We start from the raw sequence: 27,079 nt of genomic DNA, 5'->3' as shown, positions 1-27,079 counted from the left end.
GTTTCAAAGCTGGCTCTCTAGCCACTAAGTCACGCTGCCTTCTGAAGATTCTATGTGAAAATTTCTTTGAAAAGGCACGGCAGCCTTATATGTTGATACGTTAGCATTTTCTTACATTTTCAGAGTAGTTTTTCTTTAATAGCTTCTACATGCTTGACACTATAAACTGTTATTGAATTTTTGAGGAACATAATGAGTGAAGGGACCAATGTAGAAGATGTTTTAACTGGCTATTCATCTTTGCAAAAGGAATGAATGGTGCCATATACAGAAACTCACCCTTTATAACCACTTCACATTCTGAGGGTGGGGGATGGGGAATGTCTTTGGTTCCAGTCTTAGCTCACTTCCTATTTAATTCTGTAATCCTACATAATAAATTCCCTTCTCTACTTGGTTTCCACATCTTCAAAATGCAGATGGTACCCAGATCTGTAAGCTGTGGCCTATTTAGTTCAGAAGATGTACAGGGTCAAACAAGAGAAGACACATTAGCTCTCCAGGGCTCTTCAGAAGAAAGGCATGATGCGAATGGTTATTTTGCTGAATTGTAATTCTTAAACTCCTACTTCAGTGAAAGCTCACCATGATGAGGATTATTCTGGGAAACCGGGATAAGATCATGGGTTATGTAAAATATAGTGACACTGACATAAGGGAAGGGAGTGGAGAAGCCTAGAGTACTCAACTCGACCTGAAATAGATTTCAATCCACAATACCATCCACAATTTTATGTTTATGCAATTCTACACATACCTGTATGGAAACCTGATAAGATATTATCTTCTTTAAGACTTCAAAAGACTATGATTTTATCAGTGTTAGTATTCCTTTTACGTATACAGATTACCACTCCTCTATACCTTCTTTATGAATTTTCATGAGTTATGGCCAAAGAGAAATCTATTATCTAGTGACCAGCCTTCTGGTGATTAGTTTCTTTGAACTTAGCTTTGAGTAACAGAGTTCTTTGCTGAGCCCATATCTGAAAATTTTCTGAGTCTTTTCTGCTTTTCTGGTTCCAAGTATAAATTCAGTTTAGCTTTCTTTCCCTGCAAGGATTCTCAATCCAAAGTATTAAGCTACCACTGGAGTTCTCAAAAACATAAGAGATTCACAGCTTCAGGGAATGGAGGCAGAAGAGGGCCTGTAGCATAGGTAATTCACATCCAACAGAGATCCTGAGATTCAGAACACCGAAGTTATCAGAATGTCTATATTTCCAGACTTAGAGGTTAGGAGCCATGTTCTTGTTTCTGTTGTTGGGTATCTGATGGTTGTGCCTCATAACCAACATCCTGAGATGAAGCTGTAGAGCCAGTATCAAGAGGGAGTTCAGTCTGGTCCAGGGGATCTAGTCAGCAGGTATTTATGGATTCAGATGCCCAGCTATAACTTACTGCCAACTCCATCAGATCCTGTACTCCTGGATCCACATGTTTGATGTTAATAAGCTATGGAAATAGAAGTTTCTCTTGCATTGACACTGTGCTCGGTCATTACATACGCTGGAGGGCTAAGGGGTTGCGGTGGGGTGGACAAGATTCAATCAACTGTTTCTTTCCTTAATCTTAATGAACCTTCTCTTGACCTTGCCATCTCCTCAAGCTATTATCCTACGACTCTGTGCCCTTTCACTGACAAGGTTCTAGGAGGAGTCTCCTTTTGGTGCCTCAGTTCCCTCACTAATAACTTCTCCATCACGTAAAATTAGACTTCTGACCCTAACACTTTACAAACAGTGTTCTTTCCAGAGTTCCCAGGGATAACTGTTAAATCCCATGGCCTTCTCTTAGTTCTTGTTTTCCTTAACTTCTCTGCAGCTTAAGGTACTGCTGACCACCCCTTACTTTTTCCTTGGCTTCTGTGATGCTACTCTCGTTTGGTGCATGCTATTTGGTCTCCTTTTCTGATTTAGCAGTTGTTTCTCATCCCATTAATATGAGCATCTCTCTAAGCTTTCTGCCTTGGGCCCTCCTTGCCTCTCTCCACACTCTCTCCCTTAGGGATCTCATCAGCTCTAATGGGTCCAACTAAAATGTTTATGCAGATGACTCCCAAATTCACTTTTAATCTGTATCCTAAACTTCATTCCCACATCAGAGATGTGCCTGCTGCACATCTCCATTTGGATGCCCCTTCAGCATTTCATACTCGCTGTTTTCCAAACAGAATTCATTTTTCCTCTCCTAAATTTGTCCCTGTCTTCTATACTTCTTTATTTCTGACAAGGATATTACTACCATCTTGGTTACATAGATCTGTTACCTTGGAGTCGTCCTGGATTTTTCCCACTTCCTCATCCTCTTTGCTCTCCGTAACATCTCTCTTTTTCCCACTCACATGGCCACTGTCCCAGTTCAAGTATTCCTGGCCTCTTGCTGAGATTATGGAAATAGCTTTGTAGTTGGTTTCCCTGCTTCTCCTCTCTGCCCTCTCTAATCCTTCCCCTATATAGCTCATAAAATGTACTCTTCCTAAAGCATAAGTCTGACAATGTTACTCCCCTGCTCAAAAGCTTTCAGTGGCTATCTATTTTTTAATACAATAAAATAAAATTCCTTAGGCATTCAATGCTCTCCACAATCTGACTCTAACCTCTGATTCCAGCCTTATTTCACATTACTCTCCTTCAGGTACTCTATTTTTTTTTCCTTTGGTGAGAGGGAGGCAATTGGGGTTAAGTGACTTGCCCAGGGTCACACTACTAGTGTCGGAGGTTGGATTGGAGCTCAAGTCTTCCTGACTCCAGGGTCAGTGCTGTATCCACTGCACCACCTTGCTGTCCCCCCATGTACTCTGTATTCCAGTCAAACTGGTCTATCAGCTGTTCCTAGAACCCTGCATTGCAACTGCTGCCTCTGCACATCTATGGAAGTCATCCTCCATGCCTAGAGAGTACTCTAGAGTTTACAGAGAATTCTCACCAGGTGTCTGTTATGTCCTTTGTAATTCCCTAGTCTTTAATTCTCTTTTCTACCTCAAATTGCTCTGTTTCTAGTAATTTCTATACATGATATGCAGTAAAATATAGTAAACTCCTTGAGAGTAGGGACTGTTTCATTTTTGTCTTTGGATCCTTAGCATCTAGGCAGTGCCTTGTACACAGTAGGCACTTAATATTCTGTTGGATTGAATTGTTAGAAGTTCATAGAGTTTGTGCCCTCCTGGCAAGAGTTGTTGGGAACCCAGGGTGACCTTTACACCATAATGAGGAATCAGAATAGGACTGCAGTTAAAAGATGAGAGTTTTCCAACTATTTTACATAAAACTGAATCCAGTAGATATCTGTGCTATCATAAATGTGCTACTCAATTTTTGGAAAGAGAGTAATTTTTACATAAAAAAATCTATAGAACTGTATCCACTGGAATAAGATGTTCAAAGGCAAAACACATAAAGAAAATGAAGATTAGGTTTCAGACAGCCATCACATTCACTATCATAATCCCCAAATGCCTTTAAGTCATCTCAATCTTTAAAACAGACATTCTGAAGTCAAAGCCATTTAGTTATTAATTGTGTTCAGCGTCAAGTCGGGAGCTTCAAGGGACTATAGACTCATTAGCACTTAGCATTCATTTCACAGATGGGAAACAGACACTGCTTGGTTTAGTTTATAATGCTTGGAAGGCCAGGCAGGGTAGCTCAAAGTGTACCTTTGTGTCTTAAAGCGACAATAAATGTTGGAGTTCATGAACCACTACTCTTTTTTTCAATTTCAGAATAGTAAGGCTATTTACCTGCTGCTAATTCAGTTTATTACTGTTGACTGCAATGAAATAAAAGCCTGCTTGCAGATAATTAACTTACCTACACATGTTTGACAGGTAGAATGGCACTTCTCACATTTGATCAACTCGGAATTGAAATATGTGCCTGGTGCACAGTCTAGAATGCAGCTACCTCCTGCTAGACTGTTGGAGGGAACAAAGGACAGAATTTAACATTTGTACCGAAAGTCTAACACAATTATGTTTTGCCCTCAAACATCTTTCATTGGGAGGAAATTAAAGTTCTTCACAAACATCTATTTTTCTCACTTAACAATTTAAAGACAATGAAAGACGAGATGTTATCATAAACTGGGTCAGTGGCCAAGTCTAAATTGGCAGTCCTCATGCCCAGTGCTTGTTCTAACCAAAAGCTTGTGGTTCAGTGGAAATAGTGAGGGATTTGGACTCAGAGGACCTTGGTTCAGCTCCCACCTCTGTAACATGGCTTGATAAACTTGGGTAAATCATTTAAATTTTCTGGACCTTAGTTTCTTCACCTGTAAAATGAAGTGGTTGGACCAGATGACCTCCAAGTTCCCTTCCAGCCCTGAACTAGTCATCTTTTAAGGAATGCCATGGACAAAACATCTTGGCTCTGGTCAACTTCCTATAACTCCCCTACAAACTTTGCCAAGGCTGAACCAATACATTATCTATTGAAATGTTTGGGGTGGCAGAGGCCTTTAAAGCTAAGTTCCAGCAACCATCTCTTCTATTGGTTTCTGATAATCTCTTTAATCAGTTTTTCCTAAACTTTAACTATAATCTCAAATACTAAGACTCAAATATTCTTATTTATTTGTAGCTCAACTGAAGTGGCCATCCCTTGCTTCTGAGCCATGAATTCCATTTTAGCATTTATGGAATAGAAGTGGTATGGTTAAGGTATGGAAACAATAATATAACTATACTAAATTAATGCCTGTCTTCAGGAAGACTGTATTCACTTAAATATCAATTCATTCCCAGAGGAAACCTTTAATCACATCCAAGTAAGACTTGAGCAGTAGAAAGAGAGAACTATTGCCGATGATAACCCCAGGACTTTCCTCCAGGTCAGAAAGCCTACTCTGGAGGATCCACAAGGGGACAAAGGGATCCTAGTGCTATTAGAATATATGTTCATTTTAGAAAGGGACCCAATGTCACATTCAAAGCAGGGCTAAAAGTAAAAACATTTAACGTGGAAATCAGTCTTGAGAAGTAGTCACCAGGGCTAGGAGCAAGAGGAAGAGAAGTGAGGACCTCTGGTCAAGTTAGGATGGAGGACAAGTGACCTGAAAACAGCATGTTATATTTATGCATCTTCTAGTGCCAAGCAATAGCTATATGTGTATGAAAAACAATCCAGGCTGGTCTCTCCACTTGGAGAGAAAGCAAGGCTAAAGGAATATCTCTTTTCCCTCTAGTTTATCAGAAAAAAAGGAAGAGTTCCTTGAAAGAAAGGAATATATTTCAAAACAGAAACAAAGGAAAAAAACAAATTAAAAAAGCAGGGAGGGCATCCTACCCTGTGTCAGAAGTTTGAAAGGTAGAAAAGGGAGCCAAGGCTCTTTAACTTCTGGTAAAGGATAGAAGGAAACAAACATTTATTAAGTAGCTAACTCTGGGTTAGGCATTGTGCCTATTTTCTTATTTGATCCTCATAACAATCCTGAGAGGTAGATCATTTTATAGTTGAGGAAACCGAGGCAGAGGTTAAGTGACTCATCTAGGGCCACACAGCTACTATGTGTCTACGGAAGGATTGAACCCCAGGCCTAGTGCCTGGTGCTAGTTAATAGTTCTGAAGCTAAGCTTCAAAGAAGAGATACTGGGGCAGCTAAGTAGCACCGTGGATAGTGCCCTGGGCCTGGCATCAGGAAGACCTGAATTCAAATGTGATCTCAGACATTTACTACCTGTGTGGCCCTGGGCAAGTTACTTGACCTCTGCCTAAGTTTTTTCTACTTTGAAATAAGGATAATAATAGCACCTACCTCACAGGATTGCTGTGAGAATCAAATGAGAAAAGATTTGAAAAGCGCTTAGCACACAGTTGTTCATTCTGCATTTCAGAATGGGGTGATATCTTGACTCAAACATGAATTGGATTTAATCGAGGCAGAGATGTACAAAGGCATCAGCCTCACTCTCTCTTCCAGAGTCATCGAAGTCCAGTGGCAAAAGTCAAGATGACTGGCAATGGCCCGGAATGCAGTGGATGACCTTGGTATCTTTGATGTCTCACCAGGTTCTAAGCCTCCATAGCACTTGCTTCAGCTCCTTCGTGACCATTGGAACAAACTTCTCATCTGCCTGTTCCACTAAGGGAAGTCTTCACATGCTTTGGGTAGACATCCCCCTAATTCTCTGATGGGTTGGAGGCCTGTCAATTAGCCTCAATCTGGTTTAGCTCATATGCAGAGATGGTTTTACCAGAGTGTGACTGCAGCCCATGCCATAGCTTCTTGGAACCACTCTCCCCTTCCATGTTGTGTGTGTGTGTTCATCCTTCATTGCTGAAGAAGACCATGCCATCAGCGAAATAATGACATGACTTGCACTTGACTTTGTTTTGCATGAGGGAGGGCTGTGCAGGTCACCAGCCTCACTTCTCCTTCAGAGCCATCTGAATCCAGTGACCAGATATTCATCAGGATGACTGGAGATGACCCAGGATGAGGCAATTGGGGTTAAGTGACTTGCCCAAGGTCACACAGCTAGTGAGTGTCAAGTGTCTGAGGTGAGATTTGAACTCAGGTCCTCCTGACTCCTGCACTGGTGCTCTATTCACTGCACCACCTAGCTGCCCCCCCTAGCATGTTGGGTGCTTGATAAATGCTTGTTTCTTTCCTTTCTCCTTCCTATGAAGGACAGAGCTGGACTCTCTGAGAAGGAAGCAATGTCTTGAGCTCCAAAGAATAACAATGCTGCCAGGAGAGGCTATTTGATATTTATATGATCAAATCTAGTAGCCAGAAAGGATCTTAGCAGTCATCTGGTCAAATCTCCTCTGCTTATAGATGAGGAAACTGAGAACCACAGGGGTTAAGTGATTTGCCTAGGGCCATGAGGGCAGCCAGGATTCAAACTCAGGTCTTCTGATCTCAAATCCAATCAACTCTTTCCAGCATTCCACAAAGGTGGATGGTGATTTCTGGCTAAGGGTTATCCAAGTTGCCATCCATCAGACTGGCAAGAAGAACAGGGAAATATTCCGTCTTCCTGAAACACATATTCAGGCATGAGTCCAGAGACTTGTCAAACTTGATAACCACTGGCTACTTTTGACTCATGTGGGAATATACAATATCATCAGAATAACCTAGAAAGTGTTTCTAGTTACTGTGAAACCCTGGCCAGGAAACTGAAGACCTTAGGGGTGTAGGTGTCACTTTATTTCTGTTTTTTAATCATTACTTCAGATTGAAGGTAGAGGATTCAGTCGAAAAGCACAGATTTTGATTCTCAAAACTCCCGTCACAGGCTGAAAAGATGTTTGGAAACTGTATTTTAGATTTCTAGATTATGGAAATGATGAGATCTTGGTTAGAGATGAAGTGAGTCTAATGAAGGCTGGTAAAAATACATCTTTTGCAGAGACATGATTTTGATCAACAAGGATTTAAGATGAAAATTGGGGGTGGGGATGGTATGTGAAATCTATCTACATACTTCTGCCAAAATAGATAGTGCAGAGAGCAAGCAGGTATAATATAGGAAAAAATGTCTGTGGAAAGGACTGGTTCAAAGGAGGCAACATTCAAGGAGAGCAGGAATACAGCTCATGACCTCAGATATCTACCCAAAAATGCAGAGAATATGGGTAATAATAAGATAAGATATCCAAAGGAACAGAGTAATTTTGCTCTTATTCGTATCACTAAGACTTGGTAGATTGGACTCATGCCTGGAATATGGCTATGGAAGAAATACCTTGTTTAAAAAACAGCAGATTAGATAAAAGGGGAAATTGAAATTGAATAGCAATTTAGGTTACAGCGATAATCCAAACCAAAGATGACTACATTAAGCTGACAGAGCAAGGCAATGCATACCATTACCATAAACAGATAAAGTTTTGGAGAAACTAGTTGAGTCAGACAAATCATCAGTTTTCTGACATTCTCAGTAGATGATTTCCTAATTTTGTGCTGAACTACCCTCCAAGTCTCCACTCCTGAGCCTGACATCTTACTCTATGTCAGCCATTTGGATTTGGGTGCTTCCAGAGATCCTGATTTAAAACTTAACACTTCCTTCTCTGCCCAAATCCTGGCAATCGCTATTATGGTGGATTAGGTTTATTCAAGTTTGGCCCTAAGAGTGAAGAATCAGGATCAATGGGTGGCATTTGTAGAGAGGTTTATTTACAGCTGATAGAAAGGATAACTTCCTAAAATTGTATTATCGTTCAGTCATTTTTCTGTCGTGTCTGACTTTTCATGACCCTATTTGGGGTTTTCTTGGCAAAGATGCTGGAGTGATTTGCATTTTCCTTCTCCAGCTCATTTTACAGATGAGGAAATGGAGGCAAATGGTAAAGTGATTTGCCTAGGGTCACACAGCTAGTGTCTGAGGCTAGATGTGAACTCAGGAAGGTGAGTCTTCCTGACTCCAGGCCCTGCATCACCCAGCTGTCCAAAAGTGGAATGTGCTACCATAGAAGGCACTGTTACTGAATATCTTCAAGCAGATCTGGATGATCACCTGTTAGGGAGGTTGTTGAGCGTATATCTATCTATTCAGATACAGGTTGGATTAGCATGAGGGCTTCCAGCCTTGAGATTATCTTTTTACTACTGGAACCATTTCATAGCTGTCCTTGAACAAAGAGTTCCTAATTCCCTAGGTTTGCTTCATATTGGAGACCTTTTGGGTTAGAAACAACTTCCCTTACTCCCCTTCCCTTATTTCCCCTTCCTCCCTTACTCCCCTTCCCCAGTGGTAACTTAAGACAAAGTGTTCATTAGCTTGTCTTGATAATGATAAATCACAGAGGACAGTTTTCAAGTACAGACTGGATGTCCATTTGTCAGGTGGGAGGTAGAGAGGGTTCTTTTACAGGCAGATTGAGGGCCCTTGAGGAGTCTCACAATTTTGAGATTTCATGATCATGTGATACTCTAGTTATTTTATGTGCTGATAGGTACATGATTAAACCTTAATGTAAACAAAGCTTGCTTAAAAACCCCTATAGGAATAGGATTCCTATGGACTATACTTGAACCATCCTCACTCCTACCCCATTCCATCCTAGGCTATCCTCATTTCATACCATGCTTTATGTTCTAGCCCAGGAATGGGCACATGTGGCACACCCTCTAGGTACTCAAGTGTGGCCCTCTGACTGAATCCAAAATTCATAGAACAAATCTCCTTAATAAAAGGATTTGTTAAGTAAAACTTGGACTCAGTCCAAAGGCTGCACCTCAGGACCTAGAAGGTCACATGTGGCCTCAAGGCCACAGGTTCCCCATCCCTGCTCTGGCCAAACTGGGTTATTTACCATTCCTCCAGCTTTTTAGACTTTGCCTTTGTTCACTCTGTTCCTGATACCTCCGTTGTACCGAATGCATGCAAAACTCTCATTCTTCATAGTTAAGGAAATAGGTGCCATCCAATCCCTGAAGTTTTTATGGATCTTCACAGCCAGAAATAATGTCTCCTTCCTCTGAAATCCAATAGGAATATTGAGGGCACCACCATCCTTCTAGTGACTCAGACTCAGAATTTTGGTGTCATGCTCACTCACCCCACACAACCAATCTACTGCCAAATCTAATATATTTTTTTCCTTCCCAACATCCCTAATATATGTCTCTTCTATACTCCTACTCATCACTTTTCATCAGTTAATTATAACAATACTCTTTTAACTGGGGCCCCTGCTTCAAGTTTATCTGCACTCCAATTCATGTTCCATTTAGCTCCTGAAGTTATTTTTCTAAAGTATAGGTTTAACCCTGTCACCCCTCTATTCAATATGCTCCAGTGATTCCCTTTTGCTTCCAAGATAAAATATAAACAAAGGCATTTAAAGCCCTTCATAATCTGGTCACTTCCTACCTTTCCAGTCTTTTTGTATTTTACTCTCCTCTATGAATTCTTTCATCCGGCAATATCAGCTGACTTGGAGTTCCTCAGAACCACTGTCTTCCATCTCCATGTCTTTGCCTGGGATGTCTTTCATACTCAAATGCTCTCCTTCACCTCTATCTCTTAGCATTCCTGGCTTCCTTCAAAGGCCACCTTATGCAAGAGGCCTTCCCTAGTCTCCTAGCTGCTAGTGCCTTCTCTTTTCCGATTACCTTCCGTGTACTCATCTTGTACATTCTTAGATGATTGCATGTTGTTTCCTCCATCAGAATGTGAACTCCTCAAGAGCAGGGATTACTCTGCTTTTTGACTCTCTTTGTATCCCTAGAGTTTAGCCCTGAGTAAGTACTTAAAAAATAAATGCTTGTTGACTGACTGAATGTCCTCCAGGAGCTTTCACCTGAGTGGACACATTTGATTCACTACCCTATCCTGCCTTTCACAATGGAATCCATGGCAGTGTTTGCTGAATTGAAGGGAAGGCTATGACAAATCAGGATCTGTTTTTACATTCCTTAAGCCTCTCTCCTCTCTTGGATCTTTGAGGTTGGATTTGTCATCTTTTGTGGCCATCAAGACAACAGACAAAAAGTCAGAACGATGAAAGAACTTGAAGGTTTTGGAATTCTTATGAAATCAGTGGTTCACATGACTAATGTAGAAATGTGCTTTGTATGACTGCACATGTATATCCTATATTAAACTGCTTGCCATTTTAGGGAGGGGAAAGGGGTAGGAGGAAGGAGTGAATTTGAAACTCAAAACTTTTTAAAAAGAAATTTAGAAATTGCTTTTACATGTAATTGGAAAAAATATTAATTAAAAAGTTAGTTGTAAAGACTTCAAAGAGAGTCAATGATTTTTTTTCATTGTGAATTTGTCCTGAATGCTCAGAGCCCATTAAAAACCATAGGACACCAAACTCCATTACAATCTACGAGGATAAAGGATAGTTAAGGATCTTTCTTGTATAAATGGAAATATTTACTTTAATATTATTAATATTTAATATTAATTTATAATTATAATATTACTTTGTAAATATTAAATTCTAATAAGGTAAGCATGTAGTTCTATAAATACTTATTTCTCAAGACCCTAATAACATTACAAATTACCAAACATTTAAGGATCCAGAGAGTACCTGGCATTGATCTAGAAACCTATGTACTACTTACTTTAGCTCTTTTGTAATAGACTCATGAAACTACAAGGTGAAAAGCTGCTATGCTAGACATCCTTCATATCCATTATCCTGCCAGCTCATGAATTTCAGAGCCACAATGTCATCCTCCACTTTCTGCTTCTTCCCATTGGTCACAGAATAAGAGGGGGTGTTCATTCATAATTTTCACTAAGGCTAATACCTCTACCCCTACCCTCCACTTTATTTCCTCCTACCCCTTCCTGGGCCTTGCTTTAACACGCACTGCCTGTCTTGTCCCTTCTCCCCCTCACCACAAATATACCTGAACCTTTCCTTTTACTAACTCATTCTCATCTGCCTAAAATATATACAAAAATACACATAATTCTGTCTCCTGGGGATGAAGAAAAGGCTTCACTTGACTCTTGCAGGCCATGTTTTAGTCTCATTCCTCATCCTCTGGTAGGATGAAGTACTTTGAAGACAGGGATTGCCTTTGCTTTTGTAGTTATATCTCTAGCTTTTAGGCACAGCCGTTGTTCAGTCATGTCTGACTCTTTGTGATTCTGTGGATCAGACTGTTCATGGAGTTTTCTTGACAAAAATACTGGTGTGGTTTGCCATTTCCTTCTCCAGTGGGTTAAGGCAGAGGTGAAGGGACTTGCCCAAGGTCACACAGCTAGTATGTGTCTGAGGCTAAATTTGAACTCAGGTCTTCCTGACTCCAGGCCCAGCACTTAATCCACTGAGACACACAGATGCCTCTTCAGATAAGGCTTCTTTCTGGGTATCTCCCTTCCCTCCATACCTCAAACCCAACATGCCCCAAATCAAACTTATTCTCTCTCCCCACTCCCAACCTGTGCATCCGTTACTGTTTTTTTTTTTTCAGTCAGTTCCAGCAACCTTTAACCAATCTCACAAGTTCAAACCCAGGGCGTATTTTTAATTCCTCTCCTTTCTCCTTTATCTGGAATCCACTCAGTTTCTAAGCCTTTGTAACTACCTCTTGTGTGTGTCCTCCTTCCTATTCCCACTTCCACCACCTCTCAGAAGCTCTCATTACTGTCTACTTAGACTGCTGCAATAGCTTCCCAACACTGTCCTCTCTAATCCATCCTTCGTTATTACTGCCAGAATAATTTTCTTATGCATAAATCTGGTTATGAAACTCCTTTGCTGCATCATTTGGTGCTGCCCCATCTTTTCAGTTGTATAGTGCCACATTCCAAGTCAAATTAGACTCCTCTATCCTGTACACACAACCAGTTCTTTCCTATCTATGCCACTGCTAACATTGTTCTCAATGCCTGTGATGTTCCCCCCACCCCAGCTCTCTTCACTTGCTGAATTCCTTTGATATCCAACTCAACTGTCACCTCCTTTGAGATGCCCCTCCTGATTTCCCCACTTAGTAACAATTTTTTTTTCTGGCAGACACTTGGATTTGGCATGCTATCTTGTTTGGTACTTCTCTGATATATTTTTGAAGTAATATTGTGTAATGAGAGGCATTATGCTATGGTAAACAGAGGGCTGGCCTTGGAGTCTGGGAGATCTGGGTTCAAGTCCTGTCTCTGACACATTCTAGCTATGTAATTGTGAGCAAGTCACTTCTCAGTGCCCCTAGGGAACTTTCTAACACTAGAAGTTGCTGATTTGCATTGGTTCAGGGATTTTCTACAATAACAGTTCCCTGTACTGATGACATTGCAGTTCTGATTGCACACCCTGCCCCAAAATAGTGTATATCTTCATGGGTGTCTTTTTCCTCTACTATACTGCAAATTCTACAAGGCAGGACTATGTCACATTGACATTTTGTACCTCCCCCAGCACATACCTCCCCTGCTCTTGGTAAGTACTTAATAAACATTTGTTGAATGTCCAATGAAAGGCAACTTGTAAAGTCCCATCACTTCCAGTCATATTTGTCTGAAGACATAATTTCTTTTAAAATGTTTTGTCCCCAAATGTTTCTCTTCCAAAGAGTGACACCATAGGAATCGTAATTCTATGACTGAATTATGGCTCTGTGGACTAAAATAGGTAAGTTCATTGACAGAGTTCTAATTTTTGCACAGTTTTGTTAATATTTTTATTACATGATTTACAATCTTGACATAAATGCTTCCCCTGCTGTTTCAATGCCCAGGATTATTGTGCTACTGCTAACTGTTGTGACTGAACATGTAAAGGTATCACTCTGGAATATGTCACGTCTAGGCACTTGTATTTAACATCAAGGAGTTTTTGTGACTTCTTCAGATTTAAAAAGCTACTCTGCAACAACATGTTTGTGTGCCAGTGAAGGCAAGTATTTTAAGCAAGAAAATAAGAGGTCTTTTCCTTGCCATAGCATGGGGTCATTGTGACTGGCAGTTAAATCATGCCTTTAATAACTAACGTTCCCACATGCAACATTTCTTACAATTTAGTCTCCTGAAGAGCCAGACAGTCTAAGGGAAACAGCTACTGCTGGGTCTCTAACTGCTTTAACATGACAGGGATGATTTGAAGTCATAGCTTAAAAAAGGATATTGTACAGTAAAAGACAGCTTTCTGTGGATTATAGCTGACAATGTTTTCAATTTTTACTTTTCTTTCTGAACAGTCTGTCATCTCCAGCACTGCTGTTTCGAATTTTTTTTGGGGGGGTGGGGGAACTAGCTATTGTTAAGGAGGTTACTTTCTTCCTACTACAAAATGCAAGAAACTGAACATCTACCTTAACCTTTCTCAAATAAAAATTCAGGGCTGGATACAAGGTCACCAGGATGCTCCCAGTCATTTCAGCATTTCTCCTAACAGAATAACGTTAAGAAGGTGGCAGGATTGATTTATACATTTCAGAAACCATCCTGCCTTCTTCAGTTACTAATTTAGGAAACAGGCTTCAGAGAGTGAGAGACCTCAAGACACTGTTGCTCTCTTGAGAGCTTCTTGGCCATAGGTTTAGGGCAGATAAAGATCAAAGCCTTGGATTATCTGCTTTACTAACTGAATCAGCCAATTTTTTCTGATTTTTTTTCTATCACCTCACCTTCCCTTCTCCCTGTTTTTTGCTCTTTTTCTTCTCTGTTCATCCTTATTGTTTGACTTTGCCATACTTAGATGAATGATATAAAGCAAGAGTTTTTAACCTGAGGTTTGGGGATAGAGTTCAGGGGAGGTCTGTTACCTTGGATGAGAAAAAAATGACATCTTTATTTTCAATAACCTTTAGTTTCCTTTGTAATCCTTTGTATTTTGCTTTATGGATTTCAAGCCATTATTCTGAAAAGGGGTTCATAAGTTTCATCAGACTCCCCAAGGGGTCCACCACACACACACACACACACACACACACACACACACAGCTTAAGAACTCCTACTACGGAGCTTGTCTGGTACAGCAGAAAGAGCATCAGATTTGGAGTATGAGGATATGAGGATAAAGGCTTAAATACTAGTTCTATAGAACTTAAATACTAGTTACATATATATATGAATATATATATTTATATAGATATATATATATACACACACACATACACACACACACACACACACCTGATTAACCTTGGGCAAAGCACTTACACCCTCAGTTTCCCTGCAGAACTACATAATTGCTCTAAATCCTATGAACTTTTCCTAGAATGATCAGGTCTTTCAGATTATGAAGTATATGAAGTTTATCTTCACTGGTACCTCCGTTGCCTTTTCCCCTACTTTTTTAAAATCTCCTTTCATGGTTCCCTCCGTTTTCCTCTCAAGATATCCAGGGCTGCTGGGTATCCCTGTCTACCAACCAGTTTGTTCTGTTAGGACAAAAGCAATAGAGTGAACTAATTCACACCTGTAGTGTTAGTGATTGAACCTGTTATTTCCTAGAAGTAGTATCTCCATTTTCTTAAAAAAGGGCCACTTAGAGAAGCAGTGAATTCCCAACGGCAGAATTTTAGGCACCTTGATAAGTAGGTAGGGAGATACTTTGAGTGTAGGGATGCCAACATTTACCATTACTCCTCAAATCATACTACCTAGGTGACTGCCTACTCCTTTTAATAAGGACAAAACTTCCAAGTATTTTTAGTAATTTTCTTTATAATTAATAATTAATAACTTTTATTAGTGGACTATTTACAACAGCAAGCATTGTTAAATTTTTTCAAAAATATTCTTATTTAGTGCTTTGAGGTTTTTTTTGATGAACAAACCAATAATGAATACTTATATTAGTTAGCTAAGCAAATCTTTGGAAGGTTATTTCAAGTAAAAGAAAATCGCTAGTGGTTTTTAGTGTAAAGTCTGTACACAATCATTACTTTATGAAGCTATGTTTGATGGTGGGGAAAGGAAAAGGTACTGGGACACCTTCCCGTCCACTTAAACCCTGATTACCCTCACCCATCAGCCCTTTTAGGAAGGATGAGGAAATTGGGGAAAGGAAAACACAAGGAAGGACAGAGAGACAAAAAGGAGAGAGAGAGAAGGGACAAGAAAGGAAGAGAAGGATGAGGCTCTGAAGTGGTTTGCTCAGGAGAGTAGTGATGGGGGGAGAAAATTAAATCACTCAAAAGAACAGGAGCTCATTGTCCCTCACTACTTCTCACCTCTTTCACCACCAAACACTATATTATGCTATGATATGGAACTAATTTTACTGATTCCCCAAATTTGATTTAAAAGTCCATCATTTTAACTCATTTCATTTAACTCCTACTCTTAAAAATCCCCACAATAATCCCGTAATGAAAGCATGAATTTAAATGGACTAAGAATTCTTACACTGAAATAGTCTGGGGTTGCTGGAACCATAACTTTAGGAACTAATGAATAAACATGAGAAATTAAATGATAGAAACTAAAAATAGTGAAAACCACTGAAATCCTCAGGTTTGAAACCAGTTTTTGTATCCTCAAAGTCAGTGTTTTACCTGAATCCTTCTTTGCATATGGTACATTTTTCTGGTTCATCGACACACTTTTTACAGTTTGGATGACATTTAAAGCAATATTTCTGACCTGTACAAAAGAAGAAAACAGAGAAGGGGGTAAGGGATTTGGGGCAGAAGAGTAGATGGAGAAGGAAAGAAATGGTAGAAAAGAATGCAAATGAAGTCTGCAGAAATAACAGTGTCTAAAAACAACAACAAAATCTTCCAAAGTTTCAAAACTGTGATGGGAAAACTATTCATAGATTAACAACTTCCAGAAATAGGCAATATGTTAATAAATTAAAAAGGCAGAGTTTTGGAGAACACACTCCAATGGACTCGGAGTCAAGAAAACCTGGGCTTAAATCTCACCTCAGACACTTGGTAGCTGTGCGATTCTGGGCAAAAATGTAACCTCTCTGTGCCTCAATTTTTTTGTAAAATGAGGGGGCTGGATTCTCAGGTCCCTACCAGCTCTAAATTTATGATTCCGTGATAGAATAACCTGAGACCATATAGAAAGCTAACTAGACGTGAGGTCAAGAAACCTATTGGTCAGTCCTTTAGGCAGCATGGGGACATAATGCATAACGAACTGGGCCTAAAGTCAGGAAGACCTAAGTTCAAATCTGGCCTCAGACACAGCTATATGACCTGGCAAGTGACTTAACCTCTATTTGCCTTAATTTCCCCAACTGTATTTCTCATCTATTTCTCAAGGTTGTTGTAAGGATCAAATGAGATAATATCTGTAAAGTACCTGGCACACAGTAGTTGCTACATAAATGGTTATTTCCTTTCTTTCCTATCCCACTTAAGTTAGGCTAAAAAAAAATTTTCAAACTGTAAGACTTGATTTTTCCTTTTCAAAAAGGGAAAAATGCATTTGTATTCCCAGTACATAGCACAATACCTAGCACTTAGTAAGAAGTTAATTTTTTTTATTCATTCCTGATCTGCTAATTTGTCTTTCACCAATGGTCATTAGCTTGGTACATATTAAGCTGGTGGATTACACAAAAAAAAATCATTTTAATTTTAGTTCAAACCTCTTTGCCTAGATACAAAATAGGAACTGTTGAATGTAACATTTGGCTAATTTGAGTATAGCAACCTCTCCCTTTTTTCTGAGGATGAATAGTGAAAAGTTGGCTAGGGGCTTGAAGACCCAGGGATGGAGGATAATCAGCCTCTGAACAGTTGAGAGTCAGCTCAGCATTTTTAACCCTTTGAAGACAATCATGTCATCTATAAACTTAAAGATGATCACACTTACTTTCATCTGCATAAAAGCCAGCTGGACACAGAGTCACACAGGTATTCAATTCCTGATGGTAGTAAAAGCCACGTCGGCAGGACAGGCACTGATTCTGACTCCTGCCTATGCAGGTCTCACATCCCCTACTACACCTTCGACATCTCTTTGATATAGAATCACCGAAGTATCCCAAGGGGCAAACATTCACACATTTCCTGGGAAAGAGGAAGACCCAGTAAGTACTCCAACAGCACTGGGTACAGAAAAATAAAGACATTCCATACTTTTGACAGTGGGGTATATACAAAAACAGGAAATTCTACTTTAAGGAAAAGGAATTATGTGTTTTTGAAAAAACTCAATAACATCAATCAGGTACTACTATAATCTTTTATAAATCAGATACCCACAAATGAATTTTGAAACACAAATTGTGGTTACATTGGCAAAGCACAATTGGAAGAAAGATTTTTAAAAATCTAAGTAGAAGTTCTTAGTGACTTTTTTCTTAATTGACTGAAGGTTATTTCTTGTACAGGTCAAGAAAGACAATTCTTACAGTAGGAAGAATAAAGATACAAACATTTCCATTTCCTATCCCCTGAATTCACTAAATGAAAGGAGACACTGAAGTTTTATTTCAGGGGTGTTTTGCTTGGGAAAGATGCACCTGTTATTGGAGTTCTGTCTTGCCCGTATTAGGTTAACAGATGACCTGAGCAAGACCAATTGTGGAAATCAGTGAGGAGAGGGGTGAAGTAGTGGTGAAGAGGCTAGGATGACCCAGCACCCTTAGGTAAAACTGGTGAGGATGCACAGGAGGAAAGAACAGGATAGAACATGTAGATAGAGGAAGGGAAACAGAAGAGAGAAGGGAAGTCACTGAAATAGGGAAAAACTAATAGAACCCTTGTTAATTAGAATAAATGCAGTATATATTCTAGAGGATAATAAAAAGCACCTGTCTGTGGTCCACAGGTCCTTGTCCAACCTTTCTAACTGCTATAGGAAAGAATCCTACCCATAGCCATCTCAGGTAAGAGGACACAAGTGAACTTTTATATGGTAGCTATGTTCCCACTAGTACAGTAAGTCTAGTAAAAATCAAATTTTTAAAGTATAAATTTAATTTCTGAAACTAGAATTCAGAGAAATAAAGAATATAGGCTCAAATCCCTCAAATAAATTATTATTTTCCAGTTTATACAGATAGGATGCTGTAGTGTAGAGTACTGGATTTCTGGACAGATGACCTGAGCTTGAATTCTGACTCTGCCAGTTACTACTTGTGGGGATCTTTAGGCAAGTCCTTAACTTCCCTAGGTATGATTTTCCCATATCTGTAAAAAGAAGGACTTTGACTAGATGAGACACTGAGAACAAGGGAGATTAAATGACTTGCCCAAGGTCATAGGACAAGGTTCAGTGTCAGATCTGTAGAATTTGATTTGACTTTGTAGATTTGAACTTGAACACCAGAGTCAGTACTATTCAGGATCTACTGTAGGAAATAGGTAAGGTTGGACACCAGTAGAACTGGTCATCTTCTTAGGCCTACTTTGTATTGATGGTTGGTCTAAAAAAAAAAAAATCAAAATTGGTAAAGTGGTGTTTGATTGTACAGTGCTGAACCTGGAAAATGAAGATGACATTTCTCATTCATTACCTGCCAGTTTTGACACTTCCGAGACTATAATGGACACAGTTCAAGCACTGGTCAGCTTTTGGTCCGTCACACCCTTTGTCGCCACACTCTGGATGACACATACCTTAAAGAAATAAATGTTTTCTTTCATTCAGGGAGATGATTTCTGTCAAAGAAAAAACTTCATGAAGAACTTCCAACCCTGACATCAAGGGCCCAAGATGATAAGATGACCACCTGGCCCCTTTTTTACATATGTAGAAACTGATGCACCATTATGACTCTTAATGTTAACATTTCAAAGGCAAAACTATTAAGATAGATACCTTTACAAAGGTATTATTGAAAGAAGACTGGATTTGGAGCTTGAAGATTAAATTTTGGGGTCAGATTTTGTCTCTGCCTTCTACTATTCATGAGACCTTAAATAAATCATTTCAACATTAAGAAGCAAAAAATACAGGGAAGCAACATAATTCTGTATAAAGTGGGCTGCATTTGGAATCAGAGAACCTCTTTAGGCCTGACTTTTCTTATCTGTAAGGCCCCTTCTAGCTATGAATTTGTGAACCCAGGATCATACTCCAGTTCAGCCTCAGTAAAACAAGAGATTTCGAATTAGACGATCTTGAAAGTGCCTTCTGGCTTGAAATTTTATCCTCTTAAAACAGGAGGTAACCCTCTTGTCTTAGCTGCACCTCAGCTACAGTTCTTTGTTTTATTGTGGGACCCAGTTTAAGAGGGATCAGAATGCCTTGGACAGGGTTTCATGGGAATGTAATCAAAATAATTATGGAATTAAAAACTATGAGAGACAATGAAGGATCAAGAATTATTTAACCCACAAAATAGAATGCTGGGGTGGGAGGAGGGAGAGGCTGACTTACAAACACTATTCAAATACGTGAAAAGTGTTTAAGATCAGGGTGACCAGTTACTTTTGTTACCACTAATGACAGAAGAAAGCTGAAAACTTAAAGCATAATAATGTTAATGATAATAATAACAAAAATTGCATTTGTATAGCCATTTAAGGTTTTCAAAATGCTTTACACAGGTTAACCACTTGATTCTCACAAAAATCCTGGGAGCTAGGTGTTATTTTTATCCTTATTTTATAGATAAGTATAAGCTTGGTGTAACAGCTGCAAGCATTATCTAATGAAGTCAATCCGTGATCACCAAATACTAGCCACCTACTACGTCCAAAGCACCAAAGAATTTTGAGGAATATAAAAGAAATATTTGTACCCTTCCCTCAAGGACCCTATGGACTAGCACAGAACAAACAATAAAAGGTAGATGTGGTACAGTGGATATAGGACTGACCCAAGAGGCGTCAAAGACCCTGTGTTCGAGTTTTGCTCCTGGTATACACTGTCTGTGTGAGCCTGGGCAAGTCATGTAACATTTAAGTTAGCCTAGGAAATTCCCCATGATTATAAGTCAAAGAACATTTTCCTCATCTTGTTCTCCCAATGAAAACATAGGTCTAGACTAACATATATATGTGTATATATATATATATATATACATACACATATATATACATGTATAATGTACATGTATTATATATGTAAGTATATGTGTATATATGCATCTATGTTCTTGTTGAGGCTGTTTTTCTGTCATGTCCAACTCTTTGTGACCCTGTTTGGTATTTTCTTGGCAAAGGTACTGGAGCGGTTTGCCATTTCCTTCAGCTCATTTATCAGATGAGGAATTGAGGCAAACAGAGTTAAGTGACTTGCCCAAGGCCAAGCTAGTAAGTGTCTGAGGCTGGATTTGAACTCATGAAGATGAGTCTTCCTGATTCCAAATCCAGTGCGTCAGCCATTGCAACACCTAGCGGCTATCTATCTAGATGTTTGTCTATATACACATGAATATATACATATATGCAAATGTAAGCATATATATGAAAGGGAACGTATAAAAGGTGCTATAGGAATTCAGAAGGAGAGAGCACTGTAGACTGAGGCAGTCTACAAAGTGTTCCTAGAAAAGGTGGGACTTGAGCTGGAGTTTGAAGGATAGAGGGGGAGACTCAGAGAAACAGGGAGGAGTATGAGATCTCAAGGCAGGGAAAATAGCATGGGCAAAGGCATGCAGAAGTAGGAGTGCCCATGGAAGGAAAGCTTTACCAACAGAGAAGGTTGTTAATCACTGCAATGATTTAACAAGGGAGGTTATAAAATTGCCTTATAAAAATAGGATGGGTTTTTATTTGTTTTGTATAGTTTGGGTGTGGTCTTGAATAGAAGAAGGGACTGGGTGTGCTGACTTCTCATGCCCTTTGAACCTTGTGCTTTTATGAAAGATCTGGGAGTTGTAGTGTTCTAAAACTCAATATAAGTGAACATCGGACATGGTAGCCAAGAAAGATAAGTTGTTCTTGGGCTTGACTAAAAGGTATGGTGTTTTGAATGAAGAAGTTAATGGTAGTGATAGGGGTCAGATCAGATTGGTGGTACTGTATGCATTTCCCGGTACCACATTTTAGGAAGGACATTAACAAGCTGCGGAATAAGGTGACCAGAATGGTGGGAGGACTGGAGAGTGAGAACTGGCCAAAGGAACTTAGAGATATTGATCCTGGAGATGAAGAAACTTAGTGATGACATGTTAGTGTGGAGGAGAATGAATGTGAGTACAGTGAGTTTGGGGGAATCATGTTCTTTCCAGATAAAGTCATCTCTGAGGCCCAGGAAATAGAGCTATTGGATTTCTACCTTATTTTTCTCCCTATTGGCAACAACAGGAAAAGCAAGAATAATTATATTTTTAAAAGATACCTCTACTGTCTTAGAGATGCCCACCAAATTCTGGTGGAATTCTGATAGGACTAACTATAGAGAAATGAATTTTGCCGAAGAACAAACCTGACCTTTACAACTCCGGTGGCCTCCAAAGCTTGCACACATTCCCCCAGTTCTTTTCTGGGGCAGAATGCTGCTGATTGATAGAAAGACTAAAAAGTTATAAAAATCCAATCTGTACTCTTAAAAAGTTGAAGCAATCTTCCTTAGTGCACTAATAAATATCTTTGCCGTCCATTTTGGCTACTCACTTTACTCAGTCTCAGGTAATTTGGACACTCTGGTGACTGAGAATCTTCCTGAGCTCCCAAGCGACCCAGGATGGGAAACTCCTAACAAGAAGCCATCTTCAAGTATCTGAAGGGTTATTCTAAGAGAAACTAGACTTGTTCTGCTTGGCCCCAGAGCCTGACCCAGGAGGAATAGCAGTGGTCTGCTAAGAGGCAAAATTTGGCATGATGTAAGAAAAAACTTCTTAACAACCACATCTACTCAAAAATGGAATGAGCTAATTAAAAGAGGTAATTAGATGGCAACTTCTGAGAGATTATGCAAAGGGAATAACTGCTCAGGTACTGATTGGGTCCCTTTTGACTCTGAGATTCTGTCACAGTATTGATTAATTTCCCACAGGTAACAAAGTCACATAGAATGCTATAACACTGAGTTTTTCTTAATTAGTTTCAAGGGTCAACCAATTGGGAGGAATAACTCAGACTTCCATTCAAAAATTATCTTTTAAAAGTTGTTTCAGTCATGTCTGACTTTTCACGACCCCATTTGGGGTTTTCTTGGCAAAGATAGAGTGGTACTCATCCTTTAAAGCCCAGTTTAAATGCTGCCTCCTCCATGCAGCCTCCCTAATCTCTTCCATTAGCAAATATTTCCCCCCTCAAACCTTACAGAGTACTGTTTTGTTATACTAATGTATTTGATTGCAGCTACCTCTGTTAGTGTTCCTATTAAGACTCTAAGGTCCTTGGGCTTACCTTTGTGTCTTGCTAGTGCTTAGTACAAGGCTCTGCATGCAGCAGATAAATAATAAACAAACAAACACTGCTGTTCTTATGACTGTTGGTATCCTGGACAGACTGTCTCAAAATTTCACATTGTTGGGATTACGAGTGATGAAACTGAAGAAGAGATCAGCTGTCTTCTAAAAACTTCTAGTAACCAGTTCTTCTTCCACTCTCTGAGTGGAACAGAGATTGTTACCGTCTTAAACCCCTAAAAACCCTTAGATTATACTGCTTTCTGTAGATGATACAAAATTCCCTTCACTTTCTGGTTTGACAAAGCTGCAGGCTGTCAACCTACCAGGCATGGTCTTTCAGTCAGCTTTGACAGGATTTTTTTCCTCCCCCGTCCCTTATTGGAAGTTTATATATACATACCTGACTCATAGGATTCCATGGGGATATGAAGAGAAGTTAAACAGTACATGATTAAGGCCTTTGAGTTTTAGGAGGGAAAACACTCTATAAATGCAAACTATTATTTTTAGCTGTTAGAGGAGAAGTTAATGCAGACACAGAAAGGAGGCAGAAATTTCCCAGGGGAATGTGAGGAAAGAAAAATGTCCCCATTTTATCCAGCCAATAATGAACTATTTTGCCTTGGAAAACAAAGTCCTTATTTTTTACTTCATCTTTAAAAAGTTTCCAGATCTTGATGTACTACATATGTATATTTTCTCTCTTTCCCTTAAGATTTAACATTGTTGACTTTCCAAATTCTCCATCATGAGTTCTTTCCTTCCTAAATTCCCACCCTAAACCTTTTTCTCTTCATAACATTTTTGTCCCTGGAGAAATCTCTATATGTTGTTATACTTCCCATTCCTCAACTCCTACTCCTTCCCTCTCCCCCTCCCCAGTCTTTACCATCAAGATTTCTAGCTGAGACAGGAAGATATTTTATATTATTTTCAGTTCCCCCTGAAATTTCCAAGGCTTATCATTTACTTGACTTTCTACCCCCTCCCCCTTAACTTTTATGCAGTTTCAGATTGCTTTGAGACTGATTCTAATTTCACTCACTATAAGTGATTTTATTCTCTACTTGTTCAATACCACTTTGAGCCAATTTGTGGTGTTATCATCTGAAAATGCCTTTAATTCAAATCCCTGTTTCATTGTGCAATTGTTTCCAGTTCGTGGGTGGATTGGAAAACACATTTGCTCAGATTACTGAGCTCATTCTATGCATTCTTTGGCCACTTGTCTACATTTTTCAGCATCATAGACCATCACTGCTGCGGCAATATTGACAGAAATGAGAAACAGCCATATTTGGGGCCTGATCCTCCTGAAAGTCCTCATTTACAGTGCTTAGGGAAAGGCTGCGTCTGATAAAAATGATCCCTTTCCTTCAATCTTAACTGGGGGGAATGAAGGAAGAAGGGATGTACAAGCAAGGGATAATCCCCTGAAATTCTTTAACCTACAAATGAAATGTCTATTACATGGGGGTCAAAGAGCATATTTTAGGGTATAAGAGAGAAGGAAGGCTGCAGAGACAAGGTCACAGAGAGAGGTCTTGAAAATTGTGCTTAAGGCTTGTTTATACTGTACAATGTAAAGGAGAAGAGTTTATGGGTTATCCTAATAGTTTTGCCAGCCTACACAACCAAACTGGATAACTCAGGTAAAAACAAAACTCCTCTTTGAAACCTAAGGATATTTGATAAATGTTTATTAACCAATACAAAGTAAGTCTTTATTCATTGAATAAAAACAACTTTAATTTTTAAATATTAAGATTCACCTTCTTCATAAAGTCTTCCATGACAAAAAGCACCTGGTTCAGGTTACCCCCATAGCTCACCAATTCTTAAACATTTATTTCTCTTTCTTTGTTGAGTTTCTATAATTGGCTGAGTGTGTGAGGACATTTGCTATTTGGGTTCTGGTTTGTATTCACTTATTTTTATCTTCTTTCCCTCATTAATTTGAAAGTTCCTCAAAAATCCACCTTCTTCCTTTGTAACTTCCCCCAACACCTAGTTATAGCGCTCTCTACACCATGGCATCATAATGACATTGCTGACTGGTTAACTGATCAATTTCTCCTTTTTCCTGGGCTATGTTGAGGCATGTTGGTAGTTCCTGATCATTCTGTAAATAGACTTTGCTTTTATCCTTTATCAAGGTAAGCTGCCTGATTAGAAATTTGAGATAATTTACAATGATGCCTCTCAACATTCATATAGCAATAAAAATATATTTTCCATGAGAACTGCATCCTAACTTCACCACAACAGTAGGGAATAAATATGGTAGACTTGTATTGGTCCCCATTCAAAGAAGTTTAGTTACTGAAGAATTACAAGTACCTCACTAAAAGCCAGTTCCAAGACAGGAATTCTCAAGGACAGTATTATAATGCAAATACAGTGTATAAAGTCAAAGTCAGAAGTAAATTCTTTGGGGAAAATCAGTTACTCATTAGTAATTATTTATTTTTGCCATAATTTATAAACCGCAGAGAAAGAAATGCACAGTTCCTCAGGGAATGCATAATGCAATGCTGTTTTAAAGGAAGGGTAGGTGAATTTTTAAAATTGAGTCAACAGTAATTTAGGCTTGATGGGTAGCAGCTGAAGTCAAAATGCAGCTCATTCACAGAGTTTGGGAATTCTCCATTTTGTTATTTTTCAGAAAGATGTTGCATAATTTAAACATCAATATGCTTAAATATCTTCCATAATTTATCAAGCATCACAATATTTATCTAAGGAAAATCTGCAAAATCAGGATGACCCAGTTTCTCTCAAAGGCAGAGGGCATAGAATTAATTCCATTAAACCAAAAAGTATTGCTCAAGATTTTATGCATCATACCCATTATCTATCTACTGGCACTAGACCTAAGACTGTGATTCAATGTAAGAAATTGAAACCTCCACATCAAAGTGTGAATTTCCTTTCCCCCTCCTGCACTAGTTATACATGTGACCTCCAAACTGATTATCTCTGACAACCAACACAGCAGTTTAAAGTCAGGGACGCGATCAAATCTAAACAATGCTGAAAATATTTTTACTAACATGGCTACAAAGCAAAGTATCAGCAGAAGGCATTTTCTATAACATTCTGTAAAATGTTTATAAGTCTTTCCTTGTATGGCATCAATATCTGTTTACCTGATCCTTCCAGGGCCCACAATCAATCTTTTTTTTAGCCCTTCTATAAGGCTACGGCTGAAACCGATAAAGTCTTGCGCCTTTCATTATTCCTTTGGCTTAATAAAAACTTTCTTAATGCAAATGGGCTCAAGCCATATATACTACTTCAGCGAGGCTTTAAAGGTTGAATTCACTTTGAAAGTGAGTCTGTCAATAAGCATTTATTATGTGCTTAGAATGTGCCAGGCACAATGCTAAGAGCTGTAGATATAAAAAACCCCAAACACAGTTCTGGTCATTCTAAAGGGGGAGATATGTAAATAACGTAGTGTATATAAGATACATAGACAGCTGATGGTGATCTCAACGGGAAGGCACTAATGGACATTAGGGGATACAAGTAGGAAAGGAATTGCTGGTTAGAAATGAAAATAGGATCCTTGGAAGGAAAGAGGGTAACAATGAATACACTGTGGGGTTATCATAGCTCAATTTCCCCATCTGGGAAAGGTTGGAAAGTACTTACTTGTTTGCAGAATACTTACTTGTCTGCAAAATATTAGGAGAGCCTTGGATGGAAGGAGCTGTATAAGTGCAAATTATCATTATTATTATTTCCAAGAAAAAAAGAAAACAAAATTATACCACCCACCCTTTGTGGGAATAGTTCCCACATTTTAAGCTATAGTCACTTAAAATGGCTTTCCTTATTAAGGCTTTACCTGTATAATCTTCCTCATCTTCTGTGGCCTCCACTTGTTTATGAAACAAAGCAGCTTTGGATGGTTCAAGCTCTGGTGTTGAAATCTCCAGCATCCTTGACCGGGATTGATGGGAGCTAAATGTATTGTAAGGGTGCTCAGCTGTCCCATATAAAATAAGGGTCCATTCTTTCAACTTCCCTGAAAAATACGGAAAAGTCATTGTACATTGTATATACAACCAGGAAGCACTGAGCAACACTGCTCATTTTTTTAAAATTGCAACTTGCTTTTTAGCTGATCACGCAAGTCTTTGGTAAACCTTAAAGCATTAATAATAATAACAATAAAGGAAAATATAAATTGTTCTCTATCACCACTTTCTCCCAGAATAGCCAATATGAATAAAAGCTCCTCAAATCTGGACCTACTCGACTGAAGCTGCTATAAAGGCCTGACCATTGAGCTTCCCAACAGATGGAAAAGGTGAGGAAAATAATTTAAAAGTACGTGATTTTAAGAGTGCCTTTTTGTGTGGCTCACCATTGACTATTAGTCATTTCTAAGAAATATTGAAATTCTAGACCATATTAATGGGAGAAACAC

At 39.0% G+C, this 27,079-nt stretch overlaps 1 protein-coding gene across 3 annotated transcripts in view; it reads right to left on the bottom strand.

Annotated features, from left to right (window-relative positions):
• The window catches only part of PCSK6 (proprotein convertase subtilisin/kexin type 6), a 249,589-nt gene that overhangs the window by 22,324 nt on the left and 200,186 nt on the right, over positions 1-27,079 (bottom strand). The window contains exons 14-19 of one of the 3 annotated variants that reach the window (XM_072616874.1): positions 26,495-26,674; positions 26,318-26,356; positions 18,850-18,952; positions 17,202-17,398; positions 15,926-16,013; positions 3,816-3,919 (exon numbers count right to left, since the gene is read on the bottom strand). In XM_072616874.1, coding sequence (XP_072472975.1) covers positions 3,816-3,919; positions 15,926-16,013; positions 17,202-17,398; positions 18,850-18,952; positions 26,318-26,356; positions 26,495-26,674 — 711 coding nt within the window. The remainder of the gene's footprint in view (positions 1-3,815; positions 3,920-15,925; positions 16,014-17,201; positions 17,399-18,849; positions 18,953-26,317; positions 26,357-26,494; positions 26,675-27,079) is intronic. The other 2 variants (XM_072616871.1, XM_072616881.1) reach the window with 2 other exon arrangements.

The sequence above is a fragment of the Notamacropus eugenii genome, chromosome 1 (genome assembly GCF_028372415.1).
Source record: "Notamacropus eugenii isolate mMacEug1 chromosome 1, mMacEug1.pri_v2, whole genome shotgun sequence".
NCBI classification, from domain to species: Eukaryota; Metazoa; Chordata; class Mammalia; order Diprotodontia; family Macropodidae; genus Notamacropus; species Notamacropus eugenii.
The sequence above is the reverse complement of the archived record's forward strand: the minus strand, read 5'-3'. Positions and strand labels throughout refer to the sequence as shown.